Source organism: Muscardinus avellanarius (genome assembly GCF_963383645.1).
Source record: "Muscardinus avellanarius genome assembly, chromosome: 12".
Taxonomy (NCBI): domain Eukaryota; kingdom Metazoa; phylum Chordata; class Mammalia; order Rodentia; family Gliridae; genus Muscardinus; species Muscardinus avellanarius.
In genome coordinates this window covers 78,983,933-78,997,285 of record NC_137798.1, presented here as the reverse complement: position 1 = coordinate 78,997,285, position 13,353 = coordinate 78,983,933, and the positions used below count along the sequence as shown (strand labels likewise).

The window sequence follows — 13,353 nt, the reverse complement described above, 5'->3', positions numbered from 1 at the left end:
GGGAGGCTGAGACAGGAGGATCGTGGTTCAAGGACAGCCTCAGCTACTACTTAGTGAGGCCCTTTGCAACTCAGTGAGACCCTGTTTCCAAATAAAGAATAAAAAATAGGACTGGGGGTGGAGCTCAGAGGTAGAATGCCTCTGGGTTCCATCCCCAGTGCAGGAAAAAGAAAAAAAAGAAAGCAAACACAGTGTGAGCTTGCAAGGGACTTTGTGCTTCTGCCCTGCTGTGGCCGACCCAGAAGTGTCCAGAACAGCGTGCTTGTCATGATTGTCTGGGTCTGGACCTGGGCAGATGGCTCTACGTCAACCACAGAACTATCTTCCATGCCCTCAGAGCTGCTTCCCAGGAGAAAACTCATCCCAGCTCGTTCCCAATGGTGGTTGTCCCAGGTCCCCATCCCATCCTCTCTCACTTCCAGAGGCCTCTCTGGCCCTGAGGCCTTCAAAGACCTTTTCTTCTCTTCCCAGCACGTCCTCAAGGCTATGGGGATGGATGTTCTCAGAGTTCTCCATCCTCATGCCTGCTGGTGCTGGTGGGAATTGGGCTGCTCTGCCCCAACCCCTGGCCCCAGGCCCCCAACTGGCCCAGCATAGCAGCATTTGCTAATGCAATTAGCAGGGCGGTCCAGGCGGAGAGGCTGGGGGCCAAGGTCTGACTCACACCTCCCCTTCCTCCCCTCCGGCCGCGCCAAACGGTAGAGGCCCACTTGGCCTGCCAGACGGCGTCTGCAGAGAGTGCGCCAGGGGCCAAGAACGGCATCTTTCTCTCATTAGAGGCTTTTATGTGAACACAACTGCTATTTTGGAGCCCGGTGCTTGGCCGTCCGCTTGGCCCTGGCGCTGTCTCTAGCCGTCCTGAGCAGCGACCCAGCACAGCTGCGGTGGGAAACGGTGAGGCCCTGACTTCTCCACGGCCTGGGGGCTCAGGCCTGAGGGTGGGGCCTGAGGGACGCTGCACCTGGACGGGGTTCAGGTGGAGAGGATGTGTTCCCCATAGGTTCTGAAGGTATATATGAGCCACAGTATTCCTTGGGACTCTCTGATAACAGGGTCCCTTTCCTATAAAAAGCAAAGGTCGTGGTTGTGGAGAAACAGCTCAGGTCCAGGTGAGTGACCCAGTAAGCAGATTCCAGAGGCAAACTGAGGTCCCCAGGTGCGGATGTCAGGAGAGGTGACCAGGGAAGGGCTGTGCAAGGTTGGGGGGTGGATTGTCAGGTGTGCAAAGACTTCTGGGTGAGAAAGGGCTGGGGTAACTCAGGGAGAGGTTGTAAGTGTCCCAGGATGCAGATTTTATGAAAGTTGGAGGTTGAACCCTAGGGGGAGCTGAGCTCCAGGTGTGGGGCAGGGCTGGAGTCTGGGCTGGACCCCTCAACAAGAGAGGTGGCACTGGAAGGCTTGGAGGGAGGGAGAGGCTTGGGGGCCCACCCTGAAGTCAGTGCCTCATTTCACGAATCATAGATGAGAGGGAAGGTGTCTGTGGGGCCTTTAAGAGAGGAAACCCTCAACCATGGTGGACCAGGAAGTCTTCATGTTTTGCTAAGGGAGAGCTGATGACAAAACCCCTACGTAGGAGTGAAGAACAGTCCACTGGTCACTGGGAAGCCGTGCCTGTCTCTGTTCTAACCACATCTCTGCCATCTCTCTAACCAGAGCCCAAGGTTTACCTTTTCCTGGAAAGAAGGGCCATGGTTGAGATCAGAAACCATCTTGCCTCTAGGGGTGTTCTCTTAAAAAAAAAAAAAAAAGTATAAGGCCAGGTGTGGTGGCACACACTTGAAATCCCAGCGTTTGGGAGGCGGAGACTGGAGCCTCAGCTACTTAATGGGGCCTTCACAACTCAGTGAGGCCCTGTTTTAAAAATAAAAAGACTAGGCGGGGTTGGTGGTGCACGCTTGTAATCCCCCCCACTCAGGAGGCAGAGACAGGAGGATTGAGTAGGTTCGAAGCCAGCCTTGCTGGCTTAAGAGACCGTTTCCAAATAAAATATAAAAATAGGTCTGGGAGTGTAGCCCAAAGGTAGAAGGGTTCCATCCCCAGTACCACCAAAAAAATAAAATAAAATAATAAATAGTAAAAATAAATAAAGAAAATAAAAATAAATAAATAAATAAAAAGACTAAAAAATAGGGCTGGAGGCATAGTTCAGAGGTAGACTGCCCCTAGGTTCCATCCCTGATACCACACACAAAAAGTATATACTTTAAAAAATTTTTATTGTTTTTGGTGGTACTGGGGATGGAACCCAGGGGCTTTCTACCTCCAGGCTTTTTTTATTTGGAAACAGGGTCTCACTAAGTTGCTGAGAGCCTCACTAAGTAGCTGAGGCTGGCTTCGAACCTGTGCGATCCTCCTGTCTCAGCCTCCCAAGCGCAGGGATTACAAGCGTGTGGTACCATGCCCAGACACAAAAAGTATTTACTTGTATTAATTTATTTATACTGGGGATTGAACCTAAGGCCATTCTGCCTCTGAACTATACCTCTACCCATTTTTTATTTTTTAATTTGAAAGCGGCTCTTGCTAAGTTGTTGAGGCTGTCCTTGTACCTGCAACCCTTCCCAAGATCCTTCCCAGATTCTGCAGTACTGGGATGGCAGACGTGTGCCACCGTGCCTGGCTACAGTTCATTTTTAATTAGTTTAAGTTTAAATAACCACATACAGCCCGTGGGCACAGAATTAGACTGTGTTGCGAAGCACAGCTTTAGAGAATACAAGGTCTGCCCACATTCAGGTGCTCTGTTGAGACTCTGAACAACTCTCTGAGACAGGGACATCTCAGTCCCATTTCGTGGACGAGACAAGTGGTGCTCGGGTGAAGCTTGTCAGTGAGGCGGGGCGGGTCTCAGGTCCTGCAACGGGGGTGTGGCTGAGCTGGTGTCAGGCCACGTCCTTCTGACCCCCCAGCTCATGTTCTTTCTGAGCACCAGAGGCGGCAGAGGTGCAGATGGTGGCAGCGGTTTGCACAGTGGGAGCTGTTTCTAGAATCTTCCCCTGGGCTTGCCCAGTTGAATTTGGTCTACTCCCCAAAGTAGGAGTTTTGTGTGGAACATTTGAGCAAATCTCTGCACGAGTGTTTTGGAGCGGAGTGAAGGTGGAAGGGGCGCAGCCAGAGAGGTGGGGGTGTCGGGAGAACAATGTCTTCTATTTCTTGCTTTCAAAGCAATTTTAAGAGTTTTCTTCCCTTCCTCCCTCTTTTGCCATTCTGCTAACTCTGCAGGGCTGAATTCTCCACATATCTAGAGTTGAGTGAAGAAGGAGTGCCAGGGAGCGTGGGAGAGAGGGTTCCGGAAGGGCCCCGATTATAAATGGCTAAGGACTGGCATTGGTCAGTGTGCTCAGGGCGGCTGGGTGACAGCACTGCCTTCCAGGTGTCCAAGGCTGCGCCCCCCACCCAGCTGGGAGGGCTCAGTGCACTATTTCTAATGAAGATCAATTCCTGGAGGGCCAAATACAGACATGGTGGCCTCATGCAGTACAGTGCCTTCCACCAACAGTTAGTGAAGATTCCTGAGAGCCGTCCACCTCATCTGGGGCAGAGTCTCGGGCATAAGGTTTAATTTTTGCTCTTTAGGACTAATATGAGGAGGAGGCTCCACAAACAGAACAAGAAGACTTCCCGGCCTACCATGGAGGGCTCTTCTCTCTTAAAATTCCACCTCACCAGCCAGGTGTGGCAGCACACACCTGTAATCCCAGGACTTGGGAGGCTAAGATAGGAGGGTTGCAGGCTCGAGGCCAGCACAGCAACATGTCAAGACCCTTAGCAACCTAGCCCTCTTTGATTCTGAGATGACTGACTTCCTTTTGATACTTTCTTTTGAAATTTGTATTCATTTGACATAAGAGTGTTTTGCTTTGGTCTCCTTTGAACAAAAGGGCACATAACCGCTTTTGTCCCTCCAGTGACACCAAAGTGGATTTTATGCACCATTACAGTATCCACAGATTTCCTAAGTACCAATATTCAGTGGTACTTAAGTGGTACAGGTCAGCTTTTTCTTTTTCCAAATGATTCTAGAAGAAGAAAAAATAAATACCATGTGCCATCACCTTTAATTAAAAAGAATATTTTAACATAAAAGACACCTTGTTACTTTTTTTTTTTTTTTGTACTGTGGATTGAACCCATGGCGCTCTACCACTGAGCAATCTCCCAAAGGCTTCTTATTTTTTTTTTTTATCCTGAGGCAAGGTCTTGCTAAATTGCCCAGGTTGGCCTCAAACTTGCTGTCTACCTGCCTCAGCAGGTAATCCCGTGTAGCTGGGATTACCAGTGCTCACCAATAGACCCAGGAAAGATGCTCTTAAAATGGGGGAAAAGATCTGGGCGTGGTGGCACACGCTTATAATCCCAGCATTTGGGAGGCTGAAACTGGAGGGTTGTGGTTTGCAGACATCCTCAGCTACTTAGTGAGGCCCTCTGCAACTTAGGGAGACCCTGTTTCAAAATAAAGAATAAAAAATAGGGGTGTAACTCAGAGGTCGAATGCTCCTGGGTTCCCTTCCCAGACCCGCAATAGAAAAATGGGGAAAAAATAACATGATTTAAAAAACTCAAGAAACTGTATTTATTTCCTTTATTTTATGGCAGATCAATACAAATGATCAGAATCCTCCTTGTCTTAGGCAGTTAGAGCCACCATTGTGGAACGTTTGGGGGCAACTTTTGGGGCAAACAGAGGGAGAAAAGAGTTTACACTCCAATCCCATACTACCCGTGTTCAGTTCAGCATAAGCTGAAAAAAATAGAAGACAAAATAACCTTAGAAGACAGGATGAATAGTGCGAGCTGATTCAAAAAACCTCTGAAAACCTTGAACTCGTTGGAGAATCTGCCTCTACATATGGGGCCTCTCTGTTGTCTATTGAAAAACCGAACCTCAAGGGTTATCACATCTGGCTTATTTGGAAGCCTTTTAGAACTTTTATTTACCATGTTATAGACATAGATAAAATACTATTTCCAGCGTGCATGGTGGTGCATGCCTGTAATCCCCATACTTAGGAGGATGAGACAAAAGTATCACAGGTTCAAGGCCAACCTCAGCAATATAGTGAGACCCTGTTCAAAACAAAACAAAACAAAACAAAAAGGTCTAGGGGTATAGTTTGGAGGTAGAATGCCTTTGGGTTCAGTTCCCAGTGCAACAACAACAAAAAGCTATTTCCTCGGTCTTTCCCCTAGCCACTCATTTCCCATGAGCCAGACAGTCCGCAGTGAGGACTGAATTCTTGTAGGTCAGGGCTCCCACAGGTGTGAGGACCCACCACTGGGCCGAGCATCTTCCTGCAGGGCCCAGTCTCGCTCATCTCTGTGTCTCTGGTGCCCAGTCCGATTGAGTGAAGGTGCTCACCGATGCCAGTGGAAGGCGTTGTCAAGCAGAGCAGGACCAGGATTGAATGGGTCAAAGCAAGGCATGGAGGCCTTGCCAGGCTGGGGGGCTTGGGTTTCTAGAGAATAAAAGATCTTATTGTTAAAGTCAAGGACGGCCATCTCTGGGGCTCAGGAGTGGACAGTGGAAGCTAGGCTTTCCAAAGATCGTCTCTGGGGCAAGGTTCACCTGCTCAGGGGAGGTGCATGACTCTCTTCTCACTCCCACTGGGCTGTGGGTCTAAGCTGGCAGAGAGCGGTGGGTCCACATGGGAAGCCACTCAGACCTTGCCTTGCTGCTTCTTCCCTAAAAAGAAAACTAGGGCAGAGAGCTGTCCTGGGCACATCCGCCTTCCCCAGCATTCAGGGGCCCTGGTTTGGCTGCTGGGCTAATCCCAGATGACCGTGTCTCAGTGCTGGTGACAAGGGCCTGGTGGGCAGTCAAGTGTAGGCTAAGTCTGCTTGGGCAGATGGAGTGGTGGCCAGGTGGTAATACCAAATCTTGCCACTTGTGTTTGGGAAGGGCTTTGCTACAGTTCTCTGGCATGGTCTGCTTACCTGGGGGCCTGGGGCTGCCAGAAGGGGTTGCGATCCTGCTGTGAGGCCTGTTATTTCTCAGTGCTCTGTGATTAGGCAGGCTGGCCCTGGGGTACTTTTTGTGGGCACCCTTTGTGTTGCTGGTGAGCGTCAGCTCCTTCAGAAAGCACCTCCCCCCGACTTCCCCTTCTCTAGCCTGCCTGGGTTAGAGGTTCTGACTGTCACAGTACTTGTCCTGGCCTCTGTGTCCTACTATTTGCATTAGCGTGTTAGAGACTCACCCCTACTGATAACTCTAAGAATGTTCACGGAGTCAGAATGTGTGGGGTGCTGCCACCAGGACCAGCCTGGGACGGGCAGCCGCTCAAGTCAGGGTTTCTAAAGGTGTGTTTGGTGGTTGATTTCCTCATGGGCTCCAGTCAAGGCTGAGGGATGGTGGGAGGAAGAGCCAGACTAGCCATGAAGACAGTAGGGTGGAGAGAGCCTGGACTACTTAGTCAAAGACATCCAGCTCAGACTTCTATCTCCACCACTGTCTAGCTGGGTGACCTTGGCAAGTCTCGTAACCACCCTGAACTTCAGAGGCATTATCTGTGGAGCAGGAGTCACCATCTCTCCTGCTGCATAGGATGGCTTGGGAGGATTAAATGAGTCCTGTGTGCAGAGCACCGCGCCTGGCCTACCGTCGGCTCTCACTGGACAGCAATGAAAAAAGCTGGACTGTGTTATTGTTAGGCATGTGCTTGGAACTAAAGACATAGGAGATGTGAGGATGGTTACGGCACTCCGAGGGGCTGGCCACACGAGCTGGACATTGAGACACACAGGTACAAAAAGCCAGTGGTGCTCCTGGCGGCCCCCGGGGTGAGCCGAGGGCGCTGGGGAGCAGTAAGTGCTTTTTCCTGCCGTTTGGAGAAGTGACCTTGAGGAAACAGTAGCATTTAGGGAAATGTGCAGGAAGCAGAGAAGTGTTTGAGGAGGGGATGTGGCAAAGGCAGGGAGGAGAGACAGCGGAGGCCACGTCGGGGTCTGAAGGCCAGTTCGGCTGGAGCAGGTCGATCTAGAGGAATGCTAGAGGGCCAGCCCCGGGAGGGTCCTCAGTGCTAGTCTGTGGACTTGCATCCTGAAGGCACAGGGAGCCACTGAAGGCATCTAAGAGGGAGGTGTCTTGGGCCAGGTGGACGTTTGGAGATATTTATCCAGACACATCTGTGGTAGGATTTTAGTGCTCCCCTTCAGAAGGGAGAGCTCAGCCTGTGAGGCCCCAGGCATCTGGCCTGGGTAGGGAAGCCCAGTAGCCCCCCAGATAAACTCAGAATACCTGAGGTGACTAGGTCTGTGGAACAGCCTCTGCTTCCTTGACGACCTTGGATGACCTTGCCTCCTACTCCTTCCCCCAGCAGGCCCATCACTCTGGGTTCCTTCTAGTCTCAGGAGTCTCAGATCTCAGTCTGCTTAGATCCTCCCAGCCCACCTCCTTCGCACCACTGGCCACCCTCTCTTGGCGGGCCTGGAACACCGTGACACCCTATTGTCTTACTGTCCTCGGCACTGCCTGACACTACACCATGCACAGTTGGCTTGCTTCCTGTTGGTCTCACTCACCAGACTTCGAGTCCCATGTGGGAGGACATTGTCTGTGCTGCTAGCACTCAGTAGGGCTCAACAGCTGTTTACTGTGTGAATCCACGGGTGGATGAGACATTGGGTTTAGGGAGCTGGTATGAGGCATCCCATGCTCTCCATGGCACACAGCGTTCCCAGTGAGGTCCTGGGAGGAGGAGGCAGGGCTCTGCATCCTAAGTGGGCCTGGAGTTTGCCAGGCGATGAAGGGCATCGAGGAGAGAAGTCATGCCTGGTGCTGCACCGTACTGGCTTGCAGGAGGGGAGCCACTTGTAGCCCCTTCTCATTCCCGGGCTAGCCCAGAGACCCAGGAGGGAAAATCATCCCAGGCCCCCAAGCAGGTGTTCTACCTTGCTGGGGGGTGCTCTCAGAAGAGGAAGACAGGAGAGACTGTAGAGCCCTTGGCCTCTGCAGCCCCAGCTTCTGTGAGTCAAGAGGAAACAGGCTCAGTGAGGTCAAGGTTACAAAGTGACAGACAAGACCAACAACTCCAACCTGACCCACAGGCTGACGCTGAGCCCTTCCCATAAAAGACACTCACTCATTCACCATCAGTACATATCGAGAATCTACTCTGTGACAGTCTCTTCATTCTGGGGCTATGAAAGGACACAAGACAAAACACCTGCTTTCCTGGGGCTTCCTGCTGAGTGGGGGAATATTTCAATATAAATACAGTGCCAGGCAGAGCCCTCCGCTCAGATGATCTGCTGGAAGTCCCAGTGTGAACCCACTCCACAATTCTGGTCATTCAGTCTATTATGTTGTTCAAAAATCAAAGCCAAACTCATCCAGAGGCCGGTGGGTGGAAGGGAGAAGAAAGGGGCCCAGAGAGCCTTCTGAGGCCGGAGTTTGGCTTCCCGCTTGAGTGGGCAGCCAGCAACTTCTCCCAGGGTGGAGGGTGGCCTGCGCCTCAGGCCCTGGCTGCCATGCCTCTCTCCCTGTCTCCTCAGCCGTGTGCCAGCCACCCTGCCAGAACCGAGGCTCCTGCAGCCGGCCCCAGCTCTGCATCTGCCGCTCCGGCTTCCGCGGAGCCCGCTGTGAGGAGGTCATTCCTGAAGAGGAATTTGACCCCCAGAACTCCAGGCCAGCACCCCAACGCTCAGCTGAGGGGTCACCCAACCTGCGCAGGAGCAGTGCAGCCAGAGAAAGCCCCGCGGCCAGAACACAGCCCCTGGCACCACAGTTGCCGCCAGCTGGGTAAGTCCCCTCCTTGAAGGGAGCTCCGGGTCTGGGCTCAGACTCTCCCTGGAGGGGTTTCTTCCTTAGGGCGATGTGGGTCAATGTTGTCCTCCTCCTCCTCCCACTCTCTGCCTCCCCCCTGCCCCTTCAGGGCCACGAGCAGGGCACGGGCATTGGATGGGCCAGGCCAGGATGGAGGGGAAGCCTCTAGTGCCTGGGAGAAAGCCCAGGAGGGCATGTCCCTGCACTAGGGTCTCTTGCTTACAGTCCTCTGCCATTTCCTATAGGTGGGTGATCCTGGGAAGAGTACTTATCATTCTGGGTCTTAGATTCCTCATCAGTAAGGGAGAGGGGCATTGATGCTAATACCTATGTCATGAAATTGTGAAAATTAAATTAGTTAATATAGCTGGGCGTGGTGGCGCACACTTGTAATCCCTGCACTTGGGAGGCTGAGACAGGAGGATCGCGCAGGTTCGAAGCCAGCCTCAGCTGGCTTAAGAGACCCTGTTTCCAAATAAAAATACAAAATAGGTATCTGGGAGTGTAGCCCGGAGGTAGAAGGACTTCCAGGAACCCCGGTACCACACACACACACACACAAAAAAAAAAAAAACCATAAAAAATAGGTGCCTGGGAGAGTAGCCTGGAGGTAGAAGGTTTTCCAGGAACCCCAGTACCACACACACAAAAATTAGTTAATATAAGGAAAGTGCTTTGAACAGTACCTGATACTCTTTCTGAAAGTTTTTCCTCCTCCTCTTCCTTCTCCTCTCCCTCCTCCTCTTCCTCCTCTTCTCCCTCCTCCTCCTCCCCTCCTCCTCTCTCCTCCTTTTCCCCTTCCACCTAGGCCCTGTCCTTCTGTGCTTTCTGTGATATCCAAAGGGCTCCTTTGAAGAGAAAGCCCCTTCTGTTCGCTCACTCCCAGCCTCTCTCCTTAGAGGGGAAGAGAAGAGGCACATGGGACAGAGTAGAAGCGGGCAGCGGGGATTGTTCCGGGGCAGGAGGCCCTGGCCTGCTTGCCTGCCAACATGGCTAGGCTTTTTCTAGCTCAGGACAGGAAATCTGAACTTTGTAAATGAGTCCATTTCTAGGGGGCTGTGTTTTGCTTTTGGTTTTTCATGTTGGTTTTTCCATTTGCTTTTACTTAGGAAGTTCTTCTGAAATGTTGCAACCTTGTCTTGCTGAACTAAGGGGAAAAAAGGGTTTTGCCCACTCAGAGGCCAGGAGAACTGGGAAGGAGGCCGACCTTGAGGTCAGGTCCCCAGCAAGAAAGGCCAGGAAAGACCCTCTGAGTTGGAGGGAGAGGAAGGAAATGGGGCAGAGGCTGTCCAGGACTCTGAAAGGGTGTAGAGCAGGCAGACCAGGGTCTTGGTTAAATAGGACTTTGGGGCCTGAGCACCCAAGCAGCCATTGATACTCCTGCCCCATCTCCCAGCCCATCCAACTCCTCCTTGTTCTCCAAGGCCCTGGTTCACTTTCTCCAAAAGAGTCTCCCCTGATCTTGCTCAGACCACTCTCTGGGCCCCTGCAGCACTTTCCTCCTGATACCATGAGAGGAACTGCACCATGTACCTGCCCCAGGCCTTGCCCTGGAGAGCAATGACCCCATCTTGTGATCTGGACTCTCCTAGCTTCTCCCTTGGTACCTGGCTTCTAGAAAGTACTTGATCTGCTCTGACAATTGCTGCAAACTATAGAGTTAGCTTAACAATGAGGCCCCCTAGTCACTGGCCCCTGGCCCCACACCTGGAACCAAGGGCACCACCTACATGCTGCTACCTGCTGTGCTCCCTCCTGTGGTCCATTCCTCCCATCACTGCCCCAGGGGCTCCCTGAGGGCAGGGATTGTGTCTTGCTCTTTCCTGCGTGTGTGCCTGGCACCTCACACCATGCTTGGCACACTACAGGTGCTCGATGAACACAATTTGAATGAATAAATGGATGCCTGGAAAGAGTGGGCCTCAATCCCCCGGGGCGTTTGCTGCCTACTGGAGGCAGCAGGCAGTGAGGGCCAAAGTCCTGGGCGAGGTCTCTGGCCCACAGTAGGGCCATCCCCCTTGACTCTCCCAGGCTCCCTGGCCAGAGGCTACTGCGATGTTCTTAATGAGCTGCAGCCTCCAGGCCAACCCACAACCTCTCTGCCCTCGGGCCCCTATGCCATGAAATCTGGGAAAGTCCGAGCGCCCTGCTGTCGGCTGCTGTCCGCCCAGCTGTGTTTTGCTTTGGGAGGCCAAATCCGGCTTGCCTGGTGTCAGACATTTCCTGTGAGCTTGGCCAGGCTTCCCAAGCAGCCACTGGCCTCTCTCCTGATAGCAACTTGGACAGGCTGTGTGTCCAGACGGAGGAGCGACGTGACGCAGAAGCATTCTAGGAGCGGGGCGGGAGTACAAGATGTCTGGGGAGGGGAAACACCACGGGGATTTAGGAGGGCCAGAGGCCCCTTTAGAAGAAGGACACTAAGCAGAAGCCGAGAGATTCGTGTCACAGAGGCAGAGAAGGAGGGACCAAGAGAGTCTCAGGCAGGAGGCAGGCCACCTTCAGAAGGCCAGATGTGGACTGATGTGTACTGCAGCCTGGGCTGGCTGCGGGGCCTGGAGACTCCCCCAGCTCCAGGCTGCTTCCACAAGCTTGCCCCACTGGCTGCTGGGCCACGGGCCTTGAGAGTTGGGAGGGGCCTGGTTACGGCAAACTGTGGTTTAGAGCAGGCTGCGCCCTCCGTGACTCTCCTGGGACCGGGTCAACATGCGGGTCTGCAGTGAGCCTTCCTAACGTGGTCTCAGGCGATGCTGATGCTGCTGGCCCACAGACCACATTTTGAAGATCAAGGGTTTGGGATTCGGATAACCTTTGGTTCTACTTCTGGATTTACCACCTAATAGCTGTCTGGCATTAGGCACACATTTGAACCTTTCTGAGCCAAGAGTCTCCACCTGATAGCACTGCAGGGAGGATTAAATGAGACCCTGTGAGTGGAACACTTAGAATGGTGCCTGATACGAGTTAGTGTTAGATACAGCAGGTTCTCTTTGCTGTGAGGATGTGGGTGGATAGGAGGAAGAGGCAAAGAGAAGACTAAGAAAACCGGGGTGCCTGTGTAAGTATGTGTTCTGGGGAGAAGCCAGAGCCCAGACCCTGCCTTGGGGGAGGCATGACTATCGGATCTGGTGTGGCTTTGGCGGACTTGGGGTATGGTTAGTTCACAAGAACCATTGTCACCAGCTGTATGGGACAGGGGAGTGAGCAGAGGTGTCGGGAATGGGGGGCCCTCCACTGGGTTTCTCCTTGGCCAGATGCGAGGCCCTGGAGGCTAGGCCCTGGGGCCATCCTGAGCAGGCCTGGCCACCCCATGGGTAGCAGGCCTGGGGATGAGCTGAGCAGAGCAGGTAGCTCTTGGGAGCTGTGGCCTCATGGTGGGCCTGGCAGCCCTGGGCTTTGCCTTCTTTTGATTGTCTCAGTGCCTCCCTCCTTCTGGACCTGCCTCTGAGTGCATATACGGTATTCATCTATATGGCTACCAGAACAAATTGCCACCAGGTTAGTAGGTTGGAGCAGCATGCATTTATTGCCGCACAGTTAGACAGCTCAGGCATCTGACATGGCCTCCACAGGCTAAACTCAAGGCGCCCAGGGGCTGTGTTCCTGGAGTCTCCTTCAGATTGTTGGCAAATTTCAGTTGACCTTGCAGTTTCAGGCCTGAGGGCCCCACTTTCTTCCTGGCTGCTCTTGAGGGCTGTTCCTAGTCTGGAAGCCTTGGCTTCTAGCTGCCTTCCTCTATCTTGGGAATTTTCTTCTTCCCCACCCAACTGCAAGGGATGGGGTGGCAAGGAGGATAGGGACAGGTCTCCTGAGGATACATGAACCTGGAGTCAGGATTTGGCTTTGGTTGGCAGGAAGCGGCCCCATGGCCCTGGTATGGGGAGCATAGACTGGTTCCTGGCTCGTGCACCCTGTGATGGAAGGTCTGGTGGTTGGAGGAAGAGCCAGTGAGGAGTCCAGATGTGGTTCTGTGTGTGTGTGTGTGTGTGTGTGTGTGTGTGTGTGTGTGTGTGTGTGTGTCTTGGGAAGAGCATAGGTTTTGGTGTTAGGCAAAATTTCAACCCAGGTAACCTCACAAACTCATACAAGCCATGTTACCTTCCTGAAACTGACCCTGGGAAACTCGTAGGGTCGTTGCTGGGAGAATTACAAGAAATACTGCAAAAGAGTGATGGGGTGGAGCATGTTGCACACAGTAGGTTCAATAAATGCTAAATCCCTTCGCCTACCTGCCTGCTCCGCTTGCCTGTGACAGGAGACCGACTCACTCCAGGAGACTGTGGGAAAGTCCTATGCCCTCCCTGGGCTTCAGTTTCATGTTTATTTCAGAGGGATAGAGTGGATCTTCCCTGGGCTCAAGAGCCAGTGGTCTCAGAGGTGCTTGCTTCCCCCTTCACCCATTCCCAAGGTCGTGACAAGGACACGGAGCCTTTCACCAGGACAGACCTCAGCTGTCCCTGATGGCCTGGCCTCTAATGCCCCCTGCCAGGTGCTGCAGGGTGGAGCAGCCTGCACTTTTCCTCTGTGCCCCCAACATGCCTTTTTTACTGGCCAGCCAGAGGTGCTGCCTTGCTGGGTGACTCAACACTGCTAAC

General features: G+C 52.8%; 1 protein-coding gene across 1 annotated transcript in view; it reads left to right on the top strand.

Annotated features, from left to right (window-relative positions):
• Positions 1-13,353, top strand: part of LTBP2 (latent transforming growth factor beta binding protein 2) — a gene marked incomplete at both ends in the record, with an annotated part of 149,205 nt that overhangs the window by 63,321 nt on the left and 72,531 nt on the right. Inside the window, 1 exon segment of the mRNA XM_080707178.1 lies at positions 8,491-8,737. Coding sequence (XP_080563304.1) covers positions 8,491-8,737 — 247 coding nt within the window.